This window comes from Cydia fagiglandana, chromosome 2, assembly GCF_963556715.1.
Source record: "Cydia fagiglandana chromosome 2, ilCydFagi1.1, whole genome shotgun sequence".
Lineage (NCBI taxonomy): Eukaryota > Metazoa > Arthropoda > Insecta > Lepidoptera > Tortricidae > Cydia > Cydia fagiglandana.
Window position 1 is genome coordinate 1,652,724 of NC_085933.1, and position 15,057 is coordinate 1,667,780.

At 52.1% G+C, this 15,057-nt stretch overlaps 3 protein-coding genes across 3 annotated transcripts in view; 2 read left to right on the plus strand and 1 right to left on the minus strand.

Moving 5' to 3' along the window:
* LOC134673969 (synaptic vesicle glycoprotein 2A-like) overlaps positions 1-15,057 on the minus strand; it is a 396,395-nt gene that overhangs the window by 152,854 nt on the left and 228,484 nt on the right. The gene's annotated exons all lie outside the window — the stretch shown is intronic.
* LOC134673901 (uncharacterized) overlaps positions 1-15,057 on the plus strand; it is a 185,756-nt gene that overhangs the window by 151,974 nt on the left and 18,725 nt on the right. The window lies entirely within an intron of this gene.
* The window catches only part of LOC134672237 (adenomatous polyposis coli protein-like), a 58,233-nt gene that overhangs the window by 37,690 nt on the left and 5,486 nt on the right, over positions 1-15,057 (plus strand). Inside the window, exons 3-16 of the mRNA XM_063530140.1 lie at positions 751-2,130; positions 2,566-4,507; positions 4,857-5,028; positions 5,956-6,053; positions 6,284-6,435; positions 8,066-8,183; positions 8,350-8,690; positions 8,782-8,940; positions 9,000-9,134; positions 9,194-9,294; positions 9,336-9,522; positions 9,890-9,943; positions 10,345-10,424; positions 12,416-12,525. Coding sequence (XP_063386210.1) covers positions 751-2,130; positions 2,566-4,507; positions 4,857-5,028; positions 5,956-6,053; positions 6,284-6,435; positions 8,066-8,183; positions 8,350-8,690; positions 8,782-8,940; positions 9,000-9,134; positions 9,194-9,294; positions 9,336-9,522; positions 9,890-9,943; positions 10,345-10,424; positions 12,416-12,525 — 5,029 coding nt within the window. The remainder of the gene's footprint in view (positions 1-750; positions 2,131-2,565; positions 4,508-4,856; positions 5,029-5,955; positions 6,054-6,283; positions 6,436-8,065; positions 8,184-8,349; positions 8,691-8,781; positions 8,941-8,999; positions 9,135-9,193; positions 9,295-9,335; positions 9,523-9,889; positions 9,944-10,344; positions 10,425-12,415; positions 12,526-15,057) is intronic.

The following is a 15,057-nucleotide window of genomic DNA, read 5'->3' on the forward strand; positions in this document are numbered from 1 at the left end:
GGTGCAAATCGGCCTAAGCATATTAGACTGGTGGATCTACCTATGCGTTATTAGTAGTATTTTTTACAGATACTTAGAGTAAGGTTAATGGTATATAAATAATAATACAAAAGTGACATAAATATATCTAAATATAAAAATATTTTAATCTAAAAGACCTCCGCGGGCTGTACCGGGTGCAAAGGTGCCCATGATACTTGCCGCGTTACCAAATTACGTTTCTTAGAGTAATATTCATAATAATTGCTCAATAAATGTCGCACACATAGCCTTAACACGAAAATAGGTTTTTCAAATCTTTCATCAATTCCACCGTTTCTGTTTACTTTGCGAAAGGTTTCTTCATTTTCTGAAAATCGTCGTGTTTTAGGAATACGCTCACTCTTTCCGGTTTTAAATGTAGAAAGAAATTTCGAATGAGTAAATATTTGTGTTTGCCCACCTAAACAGAAGACGTATAATTCGGTTGTAAAATTAAAATTGCGTGTAAACGTCGGCATTTTAATGATGTAATAAAAATAGCACCGGCCTACACACGGGCGCGTACGGTCAACCTTGACCGGCAGTTTAAGCTTGAAGCCGGTTGCTATGCCACCTTCACCCATTTCCCCTTATAAGGTATACTTTTGGCACTGAACCGGCTTTCATTTGTATCTCCCCCATTTACTGAGACTATCGCAATGAAAGGCGAGTAAGTGGGGCAACGTATTCTAGAAACATTTTTAACAGTTCAATTTTACTTTGTTACAGTTGGAGAACGAAGTGATGGTAGATCCCTGGAGCAGCATGGACTCTTCAAATTCGCCGTTAACTGACTCCGTACCATCCGCCAGCGATGACTGCACCCCGTCCACTTCCAGTGAACCCCCGCGCGGCTCCCAGGATCCTTCCCCCCTGTCCCCCGAAGCGCGCCGCCCCATCGACTCAAAACACCCTAAACCCCCACAGACGCTACCCCCCAAAACGGACAAAGCGCGCTCCCGGGACCTCACACTAGCCCTGGATCCCGACCCGCTCCCGCGCCGGCACTTCCTCGACGACGATTACCAGAACCCCTCCAAATCAAACATAGAATGTCGCATCCCCAAACCACATTTCCTCGACCACTCGCCATCACCCGATGAATTTGACGAGCGCAGCGACATCACCAACCCCAACTTCCTCGACGACGAAGCCGAGGACGACCAAGCGCAAAAGAAAGCCGGCGCCCTCCCCAAGAAAACTACAAAGACTTCCTCATATTTACCTCAAGAAGAACGACCGCATAGGACTAGTTACCGGAGTACGCTACATTACGGCTTAGAAAATGCGGCGAGATCTAGTGAAAGAGACAAAAGAGCTTCGCAACTGTACAGAGGGACGTGGCCCGGCGAACGGGACATTTGGACCGGCCACGACTCCGCCAGCGTCCGGAGCTTCTCCAGCAACGGCTCGTCCGACGGACACCGGCCCTCCTCCAATTTAGACAACAAAATGGACTGCGTCATCTCTCTCATCTCCCTTCTTAGTTTATCACCAGAGAACAACGCCGACCTGAGCGGACCTCTACTAGAAATGAGCAGATCAGTAGAAAGCTGTATCGCAATGAGACAAGCTGGCTGCATACCCTTATTAGTCCAACTGATCCACTCCAAAGTACCCAGAGAGACGCGGGACCGCGCCGCTAAAGCCCTGCGAAATATCATCCACACTCAAACCGACGATAAAGCCGGCAGACGAGAAGCGAGAGTCTGGAGACTACTCGAACAAGTGAGAGAATACTGCTACATCTTAGAAGATGTCGTAGAAAACCGGAAAGAAGGGAAGGAAGTTATCGAAGACGATGGTAGTAAACATCCTAGTCAAAGCGTGGCTGCGTTGATGAAGCTGTCCTTTGACGAGGAGCATAGGCACGTGGTGTGCCAACTGGGTGGTCTGCAAGCTCTTGCGGCGTTAGTGAGTGGAGACCAAGCGGCGCACGGAAGCAGAACTGACGACAATACGTGCTTGACGATGAGAAAGTACGCCGGCATGACGCTGACGAACCTGACGTTTGGCGACGGCAACAACAAGTCGTTGTTATGCTCGTTTAAAGACTTCATGCTGGCGTTGGTGGAGCAACTGGAGTCACCCAATGATGACATGAGACAGGTAATTATATTCATTTATATAACCAGCTACTTAAGTGCTTTAGAACTCTGAAATAAAATCCAATTGAGAAATTGGGCGTTTCTTGTAAAGTACCTACTTTCGTTCATGTTCTCATATTCTTTTTAAACAATAAAAATATTTTTGAAAAAAAACTTAAACTGAATTGATATCCGATAGGTATTACGATTTAAGCTTTTCAAAAATTAACACATTCATTGCCCTCAACGCACATGTGCGTTCACCGTCATACAAGTTTGTTCCTAGGCCACGCCCCCTGGCAGTGAATGCGTTAAAGGCACATTTCAGTTTGTGTGTTTTCTAAAGGATTCGTTTACTCTCTGTCTCCCAAGCATACCCTGTAAATATTATTGTCTTATGTCATGTTAAAATTTCATGTAAGAATAATAATGCTCATGTATTTTCTTTGTTTGTTAGGTAACCGCTGCCGTACTACGTAACTTATCATGGAGAGCGGATACCAGCAGCAAGCAGGTCCTGCGAGAAGTCGGAGCCGTGAAGGGCCTCACCAAAGCGGCCATGACGTGCCAAAAGGAGGCCACCCTCAAATCCGTACTCTCTGCCCTTTGGAACCTCACAGCCCACTGCTCCATGAACAAGGTCGCCCTTTGCTCCGTCGACGGGGCTTTAGGGTTCCTCGTCGATATGCTCAGCTACGACTCCCCCACCAAAACCCTTGCCATCGTCGAGAACGCCGGCGGCATCATGCGGAACGTCTCCAGCCACATCGCCGTCCGCGAAGATTACAGGCAAATTCTCCGCGAGAGAAATTGCTTGAGTGTCTTACTGCAGCACTTGAAGTCCCCCAGTCTCACAGTCGTGAGCAACTCCTGTGGAACGTTGTGGAACCTCTCTGCGCGCTGCCCGCAGGACCAGCAGTTCCTATGGGACCACGGAGCCGTGCCCATGCTCCGCAGCCTCATCCATTCCAAACATAAGATGATAGCCATGGGCTCTGGTGCGGCCCTTAAGAACCTCCTCAACTCTAAACCGGGAAAGACACACATCATCTCGCTAGACAGCACTGCGAGAACCATGAACCTGCCTGCTCTGCCTACACTTGGAGCTAGGAAACAGAAAGCTCTCGAACAGGAGTTAGACCAGAACTTAGCCGAAACGTGTGACAACATCGAGCCAGCGACCTCGCCTACCACAAGCAACAGGGACGAGAAGAATCTCTTCACGGCCACCGAGCGGCAGATCGCCATGAACCTCAACAGAATGTCCTCGAGCTCGCCTTTAATGGGAGCTCTGACCTCACAAATTTCACTCAGCCACAGCGCGCATCTCGCCAGTTACCTGAGCTGCAGTAACACATTATTAAAAGGTGCTTTAGTCACTCGATCTACCACGGGAAGCACTAACAACGTCAACCGTTCCGACAGCAAGGATTCGGTCACGAGCGCTCATTCCGACACAGTATTCGAAAGAGTCATGCGCACTGGAAAAGTCCCCGTACCAACACCGAGAAACAAAGACTTGATGAAGAGTGAATCAGGAGGCGAAGCGTTTAAAATGGCCTCCAAACCTTTAGCCAAGGACGGTTTCCTGCGATACCCAACGCAACCTCCGATACCACCACCGAGAACGACCGACATGAGAACTAATTACACAGAGTCTGGCTACGACGTCGACCAAGACTCTTGCGACCAGCCTATAGATTTCAGCAGGAAATATTCGGAAACCAAAACCAACGAGCCGGAACCGTCTTTAGCTGAAGGCAAACCCAAATCAACCAAAAAATACAAGAAAGACAGTTCGAGCACCTTCGGAGATTACCAAGAGACCGATTTAGACCAGCCAACGGATTACTCCCTCCGCTACGCTGAGCACCAATCAGAAAACGGCTCAGATATCTCCGAGCCGGCCGCCCACGAGGACACTATCAAACACTTCGCCACTGAGGGCACTCCGTACGAAACCCCCATCATTTTCTCCACCGCGACCTCCATGTCTGACCTTAGAGTCATAGGCAAAGACGGGAAACCAAAATCAACACCAAGCGTGAAAGAAAACCCTGAAGTCATGACGCATTCGGACGAAAAGGATACTTGCTCCATAGAAGATCCTCCAAGACACGATAACGACAGAGCGATAGTTACTCCCCAAAACCCTGAGCCGATTCCTGAAAAGCGAAGTGTTTTTGACACGAAGTTCAGTTCAGGGATGATAAGTCCAGAGAAACCAGTGAATTATTGTGATGAGGGTACTCCTGGGTACTTTTCTCGAGTTAGTTCATTGAGCAGTTTAGGTGAGCCTACAGAAGAAGATAGTTTGGCGAAGAAGAATGCGATGGCTACTATCAATGTAGAGCTGAGCATTCAGGACCAAAGCGCCAGCTCTTCGAAGGATAAAGAAGGTGAGAGTTCAGTCTATTTCTAGAGAATAGAAGTACAATTAGCTAGCCTAAGATGAAATACAAAATAGTTCACAATGAATAGAATAGAAATTAGTACAAAGTTCGTTGGGTCACAAAAAGTACCTTGCTGCACGATAACGGCACAGTATTATGCATACGATATTAGAGTGGAAAAACTAATGACCAAGAGATCAGTGAGAAAATAGTTTTAGTTGACCTTGTTAGCAAAGCATATCATTATATCATATCATTGTATCTATTATGATGATAACAAGCGCACGACTAGAGATGTCAATTCATTAATTCTTACCCTGTCTGCTTATTAACCTCAACTGTTTTTTTTTTTCAGGTTCAAAAGCGGTGACATTCGCAACGGACCCAGTAGCAGTGAGCTCGCAACCATCCACGCCAGGCCGCTTCGTAGAAGACACCCCGCTTATGTTCTCTCGCTCGTCCTCTCTGGGCTCGCTGCCTGAGGCCGACGAGCAGCAAGACCAGGGTTCGGTGCTGTCTGAAGTCAGGTCAGTTCAACACAACGGACCCAGTAGCAGTGAGCTCCCAACCTTCCACGCCGCTTCGTAGAAGACACCCCGCTCATGTTCTCTCGCTCGTCCTCTCTGGGCTCGCTGCCTGAAGCCGACGAGCAGCAGGACCAGGGTTCGGTGCTGTCTGAAGTCAGGTCAGTTCAACACACAACGGACCCAGTAGCAGTGAGCTCGCAACCTTCCACGCCAGGCCGCTTCGTAGACGACACCCCGCTCATGTTCTCTCGCTCGTCCTCTCTATGCTCGCTGCCTGAGGCTGACGAGCAGCAAGACCAGGGTTCGGTGCTGTCTGAAGTCAGGTCAGTTCAACACAACGGACCCAGTAGCAGTGAGCTCCCAACCTTCCACATCAGGCCGCTTCGTAGAAGATACCCCGCTCATGTTCTCTCGCTCGTCCTCTCTGGGCTCGCTGCCTGAGGCCGACGAGCAGCAGGACCAGGGTTCGGTGCTGTCTGAAGTCAGGTCAGTCAAGAGTATACTACGATACTTCTTACGTTACTTTTTAACTGACTGTTTTGCTTCAAAATTTAAAAATCGCAGCACATGGTAATTTCAAACATTCGGCCAAAGCTATTCGGCAATTTAAATTTGTTTTAAGTTTTAACAAAAAAAAAGGAATTGATATCTTCCCTCAAAAATAAAATTGTGCGTATTTAGAAGCAATTTAGCTTTTTTGCATAAATTGTTACAATTTTTTAAAGTGCGTGATACAGACTGACTGAGATTTCTAGCAATATACTCCTAGTTAATAAATTTTTAGGCAACAGATTTTTTTTAAACTTCACTTTCTGAACCTACGGCACTCGAAGCCGCACTTCATTGGAGAGAACTCTTACACGTTCTATGCCCAACCAAGCCCAACTTAAAATAAAACTGATAGTTAATTTGTGTGTTTGTCTACAGCCGGTTAACGTCGGGCTGTATCTCTCCGAGCGAGATTCCGGACTCGCCCGGCGCGCCCGCCTCGCCGCGCTGCGTGGACCCCGTCACACCCCCGCCAGGTATCAACCGTACTGTCCTTCTACAAATTACACATTACCAAAACATTTAGATTTAGAAACAAAAAAATAACAATGAATGAATGGCATGTACAGGAAGCAGTAGCCAAAACTGACCCTCCTGCAAACAAATTTCTATGCAGGAGGGTCAATTATCTCTGCAGCTTACTGTACCTCAAAAAATAGAATAGTATTTTCGAAAATCAATTTCATCTAACGTAAACTGTCTACAGTATGCGAACCGGAGCTGGACACCCGCGATTGTCGCGAAGTGTCCGTGTTCGAGGAGCGCACTTCGCAGTTCATGGTGGAAAACACTCCGGCGCAGTGCTCACCGCCGAACCTGAGCAGTTTGAGCAGCCTCACCATCGAGGAGGAGGTCAAGGTCAGTTTTGAAAAACCTGTCATACTAAAATCAAACACTCGCTGCACAAGAAAACCTAGTGTGCTCTCTGTCACACCTACCTACGGCGAGTAGGTAGGTTCTGAGGGGCTACCGCGAAAACTGATATTCGCAAATTGCGGGGATCTTTCTCTTTTACTCCAATGAAGACGTAATTAGAGTGACAGAGAAAGATGCCCGCAATTTTCGAACTTCAATTTTCGCCCGGATAGCCCGGATCATGAAAGAGAGGGTATAATTTTTCATAAATTGGGACTAATTATTACTAGTTGTTTGGACTACAATTTTTATTTCCATCTTGCTTAGGGTGGTATTCCACCTATTCAATTTCTTTGTCCTGGTTCTTTACCTGGAAATCATGGAATAGAATTATCTAAATACTCCTGCAATTATTCCTTTAATCTTAAAATTTTACTTCATTAGTAGAAGCAAGGACCGGAAAACCCCTCTTTACGCTTAATCCTATCAATTCGGTAACCCAATCGATTCGGTTACCTTATCATTCGGTAACCCTATCATACTGTTACCTGACTGTAATGGTAAGCTTATTGAAACGGTAACCCTAACCTTTAACCGAGTTAATCTCAAAACCCCATCGCGATAGGGTTTTTGTTATGGGTTTTTAACAGGTTTTCATTCAGTTATGGTAACCTTTATTATCGGTTGCTTACTGGTTTGCTACATTTAAAGTAGTTTTAATGATGTAGATGTAGAACTAAAAAAATACTAAAAAATAGTTTATTTTATTTACTTTATTTATATTTTGTTGATTTTATTGACTTTATTTGTTTAATTTATTCAATTAATGTAAAAATCAGAAATCAGAAATTATTTATTTGCATTGATACAATAATTAATTATATTTATTTAATTTATTTAATATATTTAATTTATTCAATTTATTCAGTTTATTTAATTTATTCAATTTATTCAGTTTATTCAGTTTATTTAATTTATTCAATTTATTTAAATTTATTTAATTTATCTAATTTATTTAATTTATTTAATTTATTTAATTTATTTAATATATTTAATTTATTTAATTTATTTAATTTATTTAATTTATATAATTTATTTAATTTATTAATTTATTTAACTTATTTAATTTATTCACTTTATTTATTTTAGTTATTTTATTTACTTTATTTATTTTAAGTATTTTATTTATAATATAATATGATTTATAATAATAACACACCACACAGGTAGGTATAAAGATAAACAAAGGAACGGCAAAAAAACTTGTTTGTGCTGGAGGCTTCATAGCCCGCCCATGCCAACCTCGGTTATTCAATAATAAGTTGAATTTAAGTGTGCGTAAAGATTACAATCGTTTGAACTGGTCAAAAACCTCATAATGAGGTAACTGAATAGACTGGGTTTTTATTTCGGTTACCGGTAACAGAGGTTAACTTGATCTGATACGGTTACCGAATCAAAGTGTTACCTTATTAAACGGTTACCGTTATGGTAGGGGTTTTTATAAACACTTTTAAAATAACCCTATGAAAAACCCCGGTTAAGGTAACCGGTTCCTGTCCCTGAGTAGAAGCTAACTATTTATAAGGGTAATCAAGTAAACCAAGTAATGACAACTACAAATAATTTGCAGCCATCACAACTAAGCTTGAAGCTATCCAACGGAGACGATGGTTCCAAGAATGACGGCAATGAACGCTCACCAGCACCCCGAGCACTCCCTACTAGGACGATCAGTGAACCACTACGAGGTTAGTACTTTATGCCAAGTTAGTGGCAAAGTCCGCCTCAGTATTGGCTGTTATTGTAATATGCAACATGCGAATTATTCTAAACCCTTTAGAATTTTTTTATTTTGAATGAAGATAAATCTAAGGCCAGGACTCAAGGGGTCCATAATATTGAAAATTGTTTCAGGAACCCAAACCCCTGGAGACACGTGCCAGGTGTACTTCACAGAGGACACACCGGCCATCCTGTCCAAGGCGGGCAGCAACTCCAACCTGTCCGTGCTGTCCATCGACTCGGCGCCGCCGCGGAACGCTCCCGACACCTCCGACAGCAGCAACCTGAGCGACGCGGACCTGCTGGAGGACTGCATACAGAAGGGGATCGCTAACGTATGTACCACGCCTGCCCAGTGTCCTACACAGAGGACACACCGGCCATCCTGTCCAAGGCGGGCAGCAACTCCAACCTGTCCGTGCTGTCCATCGACTCGGCGCCGCCGCGGAACGCTCCCGACACCTCCGACAGCAGCAACCTGAGCGACGCGGACCTGCTGGAGGACTGCATACAGAAGGGGATCGCTAACGTATGTACCACGCCTGCCCAGTGTCCTACACAGAGGACACACCGGCCATCCTGTCCAAGGCGGGCAGCAACTCCAACCTGTCCGTGCTGTCCATCGACTCTGCGCCGCCGCGGAACGCTCCCGACACCTCCGACAGCAGCAACCTGAGCGACGCGGACCTGCTGGAGGACTGCATACAGAAGGGGATCGCTAACGTATGTACCACGCCTGCCCAGTGTCCTACACAGAGGACACACCGGCCATCCTGTCCAAGGCGGGCAGCAACTCCAACCTGTTCGTGCTGTCCATCGACTCTGCGCCGCCGCGGAACGCTCCCGACACCTCCGACAGCAGCAACCTGAGCGACGCGGACCTGCTGGAGGACTGCATACAGAAGGGGATCGCTAACGTATGTACCACGCCTGCCCAGTGTCCTACACAGAGGACACACCGGCCATCCTGTCCAAGGCGGGCAGCAACTCCAACCTGTCCGTGCTGTCCATCGACTCTGCGCCGCCGCGGAACGCTCCCGACACCTCCGACAGCAGCAACCTGAGCGACGCGGACCTGCTGGAGGACTGCATACAGAAGGGGATCGCTAACGTATGTACCACGCCTGCCCAGTGTCCTACACAGAGGACACACCGGCCATCCTGTCCAAGGCGGGCAGCAACTCCAACCTGTCCGTGCTGTCCATCGACTCGGCGCCGCCGCGGAACGCTCCCGACACCTCCGACAGCAGCAACCTGAGCGACGCGGACCTGCTGGAGGACTGCATACAGAAGGGGATCGCTAACGTATGTACCACGCCTGCCCAGTGTCCTACACAGAGGACACACCGGCCATCCTGTCCAAAGACCCCAATCACGTCTGCATAGAGAAGTTACTAATAAATAGCACGGTATACTCGTAGTTGCCAAGTTGCCATACTCCAGTGTACCGCGAGGTTGGATCTCCTCTCTGTCACTCTTCCATATTCGAGCGATAGAGTGACATTGACTTTTGCAAAGTTGGTTATTTACTGGAATTCATCTGAAGTGTCGAACGTTTTTCTCGTCAATAACTCTAAAAGAACACTAACAAAGTATAGTTTTTCTGTTAAAATGAATGTCAAGTTTAATTGTCAGTCATAAATATCTTGATCATAAAATGTATTTTTTGCAGGTTGTGAAAAACAAGCCGTCTTCAGTTAACTACTCAGACCGGGATAACGTTTATGTGAGTCCTTCTTCATCATTAGCAGCAAGTTAGCAGCCGATAATTATGTATTTTCATTAATACATACCATTGAATTATTTTTCAAAATTTTGTTGCGTGACATAGCCCTTGGCCAAATAAAATGAGTTTTGCGGAAGCATTTCATAAAAAATGTAAATATGTGACGTTCCACGGAAAAGGTACCTTATGGCGGCCGGCGCTTATGCCGCATGGCGCCGCAATAATATTGGAGCGGCGTTAATAATAGCGTAAGTGCCAACCGCCATAAGGTACCTTTACCCGTGGGACGTCACATATGAATATCAAATATTGGGACAGAGTTTTTTTACGTTGTTTATATCTGGGACATGAGGGGTATTAACACACAACACGTAACATTTGTATTTTTTCGTGTTTTACAGAGATCACTGCCTCCGTATCTTCGCACGTCTACCGAAACCGTGAAGATGTCGCACGAACATGAAAGGAACGTACGAGTGAGGTGAGTTTATCATTTTCAAGTAGGAGTGTTAGTGTCATAGTGTTATATCGGGGGGCACGGCAGTGCCCCCGCCAAGTCGAGCGCGAAGCAACCACTGCCGTACCATCCTTTACTGGAACCATTTCGCCGCATTTTCAGGCTCCTATTTGAGAACCTCTGGATAAGACCAGAACGCAGAAATTTTGGTCATCCAGTAAGCTATAATCACGTACTTAAAATCCAAAATTTCAAGTCTGTAGGTCATTTAGTTCCGAAGTTAAGCGAAAGCAAAGTTTCGCATTTATGAAACTCACTCATGATCATCAGAATAGAACTAGTACTTCCCATAAACTCAGAGAGCTGAAATTTGGTACAGAGTTAGGGTTTAATGGCCACATAAAGGGAAAACCTAAAAATATTGCAATATCAGTCACGTTTTAAAGATCTAAGAACTGCATAAGTAAGTTTGTAATCCCATATAAATATATGATATTACAAAGTTACTGTTGCAGTTCCTACAAATAGTAGGTAAAGTAAAGTAAAGGTACACTACGATGTACGATGTGAGTATGAATGAAGATATGTTTAGTTATGATATGTGTATACATAGTATGGGTATGAGTACCCGAAAAGAAGGACTGCCTACAAAAAGAGATGAGATCCCATCAAAAACATTACATGTAAAAAGGTGCAAGTCTCGCAACCCTTTTACTACAAAAAAGTTTTGAGATGTAATGTGAAACCAAGTCGGTTATTTTAATCAGTGCCAGGGGGTTTCTACAAAAAGAAGTGAAATCCCACCAAAAACATTCTGTAAAAAACTAGCCAAGTCTCGATGGAGCTGCTTGTTTATCTCTAAAAAGTAATGAAATCTAGACAAAGTCGTGCCAAGTCTAAGGTTCCTTACTGCGATTTCTTTATTATTATAGTTAATGTTGTGTGACTTGGCCGTTGAAGGGTACACAAGGGTACAAAACCAGGTGCTCCATGACACCATTGCACCAATCTGCCATTGCACCAAAAAGAAGTGTTTGTTTCAGGCTCGCCCATACATAAGTATTATTGAAATACGCAGCTTTATCAAGCCTACAATTGACTGGTTATTGAATCAACGTTTTCCAAGTGGCAATTTTCCATCGTCAATGGGTAGCGGTGCTGGCGACAGATTGGTGCAATGGTGTCATGGAGCACCTGGTTTTGTACCCTTGTGTACCCTTCAACGGCCAAGTCACACAACATTAACTATAATAATAAAGAAATCGCAGTAAGGAACCTTAGACTTGGCACGACTTTGTCTAGATTTCATTACTTTTTAGAGATAAACAAGCAGCTCCATCGAGACTTGGCTAGTTTTTTACAGAATGTTTTTGGTGGGATTTAGTGTTTGACGACCGGTCTGGCCTAGTGGGTAGTGACCCTGCCTGCGAAGCCGATGGTCCTGGGTTTGAATCCTAGTAAGGGCATTTATTTGTATGATGATACAGATATTTGTTCCTGAGTCATGGGTGTTTTCTATGTATTTAAGTATTTGTATATTATATACATCGTTGTTTGAGTACCCACAACACAGCTTTCTTGAGCTTACTGTGGGACTTAGTTAATCTGTGTAAGAATGTCCTATAATATTTATTTATTTATTATTTATTTATTTATGATAAACAAGTGTTTATGTTTGAATATATTGGTTATTTTTGCTTTCAAAGTGGTGTTTATAAATTTAAAGGTGCCGTAGATTAGGGTAGTATACCACCTGCTCAATTTCTTTGTTCAATGTGTATTTGCGTTTCACATTTTTCTTAGTGAGGGAGTCAGACGTAATGCACATTGGACCAAGAAATTGGACAGGTGCATCGCGTCTGACTCTGTTTCTGACACTCAGGACATTTGGAATACCAAATACTAACCTTAATCAGATCGGTCGTAAACATTTTATTTGGGAAACTTTTAGTTCAGCTCATACAGTTTGAATCTTGTATAGAGTAGAACAGTAACCGGTGTATGTGAATTCGCAGCCCTAGTCCGTCGACGTCCCCGCCGGCGCCGCCGCCGCCGCTGCCGCCCAAGGACTCGCGCACCGCCGCGCCGCCGCGCCCGCCGCGCGCCGCTCCCCCCGCGCACACAGGTACCCCCGCCCCCGCCGCCCCAGCACTCGCGCCCCGCCGCCCCGCCGCGCGCCGCTCCCCCCGCGCACACAGGTACCCCCGCCCCCGCCGCCCCAGCACTCGCGCCCCGCCGCCCCGCCGCGCGCCGCTCCCCCCGCGCACACAGGTACCCCCCGCCCCCGCCGCCCCAGCACTCGCGCCCCGCCGCCCCGCCGCGCGCCGCTCCCCCCGCGCACACAGGTACCCCCCGCCCCCGCCGCCCCAGCACTCGCGCCCCGCCGCCCCGCCGCGCGCCGCTCCCCCCGCGCACACAGGTACCCCCCGCCCCCGCCGCCCCAGCACTCGCGCCCCGCCGCCCCGCCGCGCGCCGCTCCCCCCCGCGCACACAGGTACCCCCCGCCCCCGCCGCCCCAGCACTCGCGCCCCGCCGCCCCGCCGCGCGCCGCTCCCCCCGCGCACACAGGTACCCCCGCCCCCGCCGCCCCAGCACTCGCGCCCCGCCGCCCCGCCGCGCGCCGCTCCCCCCGCGCACACAGGTACCCCCCGCCCCCGCCGCCCCAGCACTCGCGCCCCGCCGCCCCGCCGCGCGCCGCTCCCCCCGCGCACACAGGTACCCCCGCCCCCGCCGCCCCAGCACTCGCGCCCCGCCGCCCCGCCGCGCGCCGCTCCCCCCGCGCACACAGGTACCCCCGCCCCCGCCGCCCCAGCACTCGCGCCCCGCCGCCCCGCCGCGCGCCGCTCCCCCCGCGCACACAGGTACCCCCCGCCCCCGCCGCCCCAGCACTCGCGCCCCGCCGCCCCGCCGCGCGCCGCTCCCCCCGCGCACACAGGTACCCCCGCCCCCGCCGCCCCAGCACTCGCGCCCCGCCGCCCCGCCGCGCGCCGCTCCCCCCCGCGCACACAGGTACCCCCGCCCCCGCCGCCCCAGCACTCGCGCCCCGCCGCCCCGCCGCGCGCCGCTCCCCCCGCGCACACAGGTACCCCCCGCCCCCGCCGCCCCAGCACTCGCGCCCCGCCGCCCCGCCGCGCGCCGCTCCCCCCGCGCACACAGGTACCCCCGCCCCCGCCGCCCCAGCACTCGCGCCCCGCCGCCCCGCCGCGCGCCGCTCCCCCCCGCGCACACAGGTACCCCCCGCCCCCGCCGCCCCAGCACTCGCGCCCCGCCGCCCCGCCGCGCGCCGCTCCCCCCGCGCACACAGGTACCCCCCGCCCCCGCCGCCCCAGCACTCGCGCCCCGCCGCCCCGCCGCGCGCCGCTCCCCCCGCGCACACAGGTACCCCCGCCCCCCGCCGCCCCAGCACTCGCGCCCCGCCGCCCCGCCGCGCGCCGCTCCCCCCGCGCACACAGGTACCCCCGCCCCCGCCGCCCCAGCACTCGCGCCCCGCCGCCCCGCCGCGCGCCGCTCCCCCCGCGCACACAGGTACCCCCGCCCCCGCCGCCCCAGCACTCGCGCCCCGCCGCCCCGCCGCGCGCCGCTCCCCCCGCGCACACAGGTACCCCCGCCCCCGCCGCCCCAGCACTCGCGCCCCGCCGCCCCGCCGCGCGCCGCTCCCCCCGCGCACACAGGTACCCCCGCCCCCGCCGCCCCAGCACTCGCGCCCCGCCGCCCCGCCGCGCGCCGCTCCCCCCGCGCACACAGGTACCCCCCGCCCCCGCCGCCCCAGCACTCGCGCCCCGCCGCCCCGCCGCGCGCCGCTCCCCCCGCGCACACAGGTACCCCCCGCCCCCGCCGCCCCAGCACTCGCGCCCCGCCGCCCCGCCGCGCGCCGCTCCCCCCGCGCACACAGGTACCCCCCGCCCCCGCCGCCCCAGCACTCGCGCCCCGCCGCCCCGCCGCGCGCCGCTCCCCCCGCGCACACAGGTACCCCCGCCCCCGCCGCCCCAGCACTCGCGCCCCGCCGCCCCGCCGCGCGCCGCTCCCCCCGCGCACACAGGTACCCCCCGCCCCCGCCGCCCCAGCACTCGCGCCCCGCCGCCCCGCCGCGCGCCGCTCCCCCCGCGCACACAGGTACCCCCCGCCCCCGCCGCCCCAGCACTCGCGCCCCGCCGCCCCGCCGCGCGCCGCTCCCCCCGCGCACACAGGTACCCCCCGCCCCCGCCGCCCCAGCACTCGCGCCCCGCCGCCCCGCCGCGCGCCGCTCCCCCCCGCGCACACAGGTACCCCCGCCCCCGCCGCCCCAGCACTCGCGCCCCGCCGCCCCGCCGCGCGCCGCTCCCCCCGCGCACACAGGTACCCCCGCCCCCGCCGCCCCAGCACTCGCGCCCCGCCGCCCCGCCGCGCGCCGCTCCCCCCGCGCACACAGGTACCCCCGCCCCCGCCGCCCCAGCACTCGCGCCCCGCCGCCCCGCCGCGCGCCGCTCCCCCCGCGCACACAGGTACCCCCCGCCCCCGCCGCCCCAGCACTCGCGCCCCGCCGCCCCGCCGCGCGCCGCTCCCCCCGCGCACACAGGTACCCCCCGCCCCCGCCGCCCCAGCACTCGCGCCCCGCCGCCCCGCCGCGCGCCGCTCCCCCCGCGCACACAGGTACCCCCGCCCCCGCCGCCCCAGCACT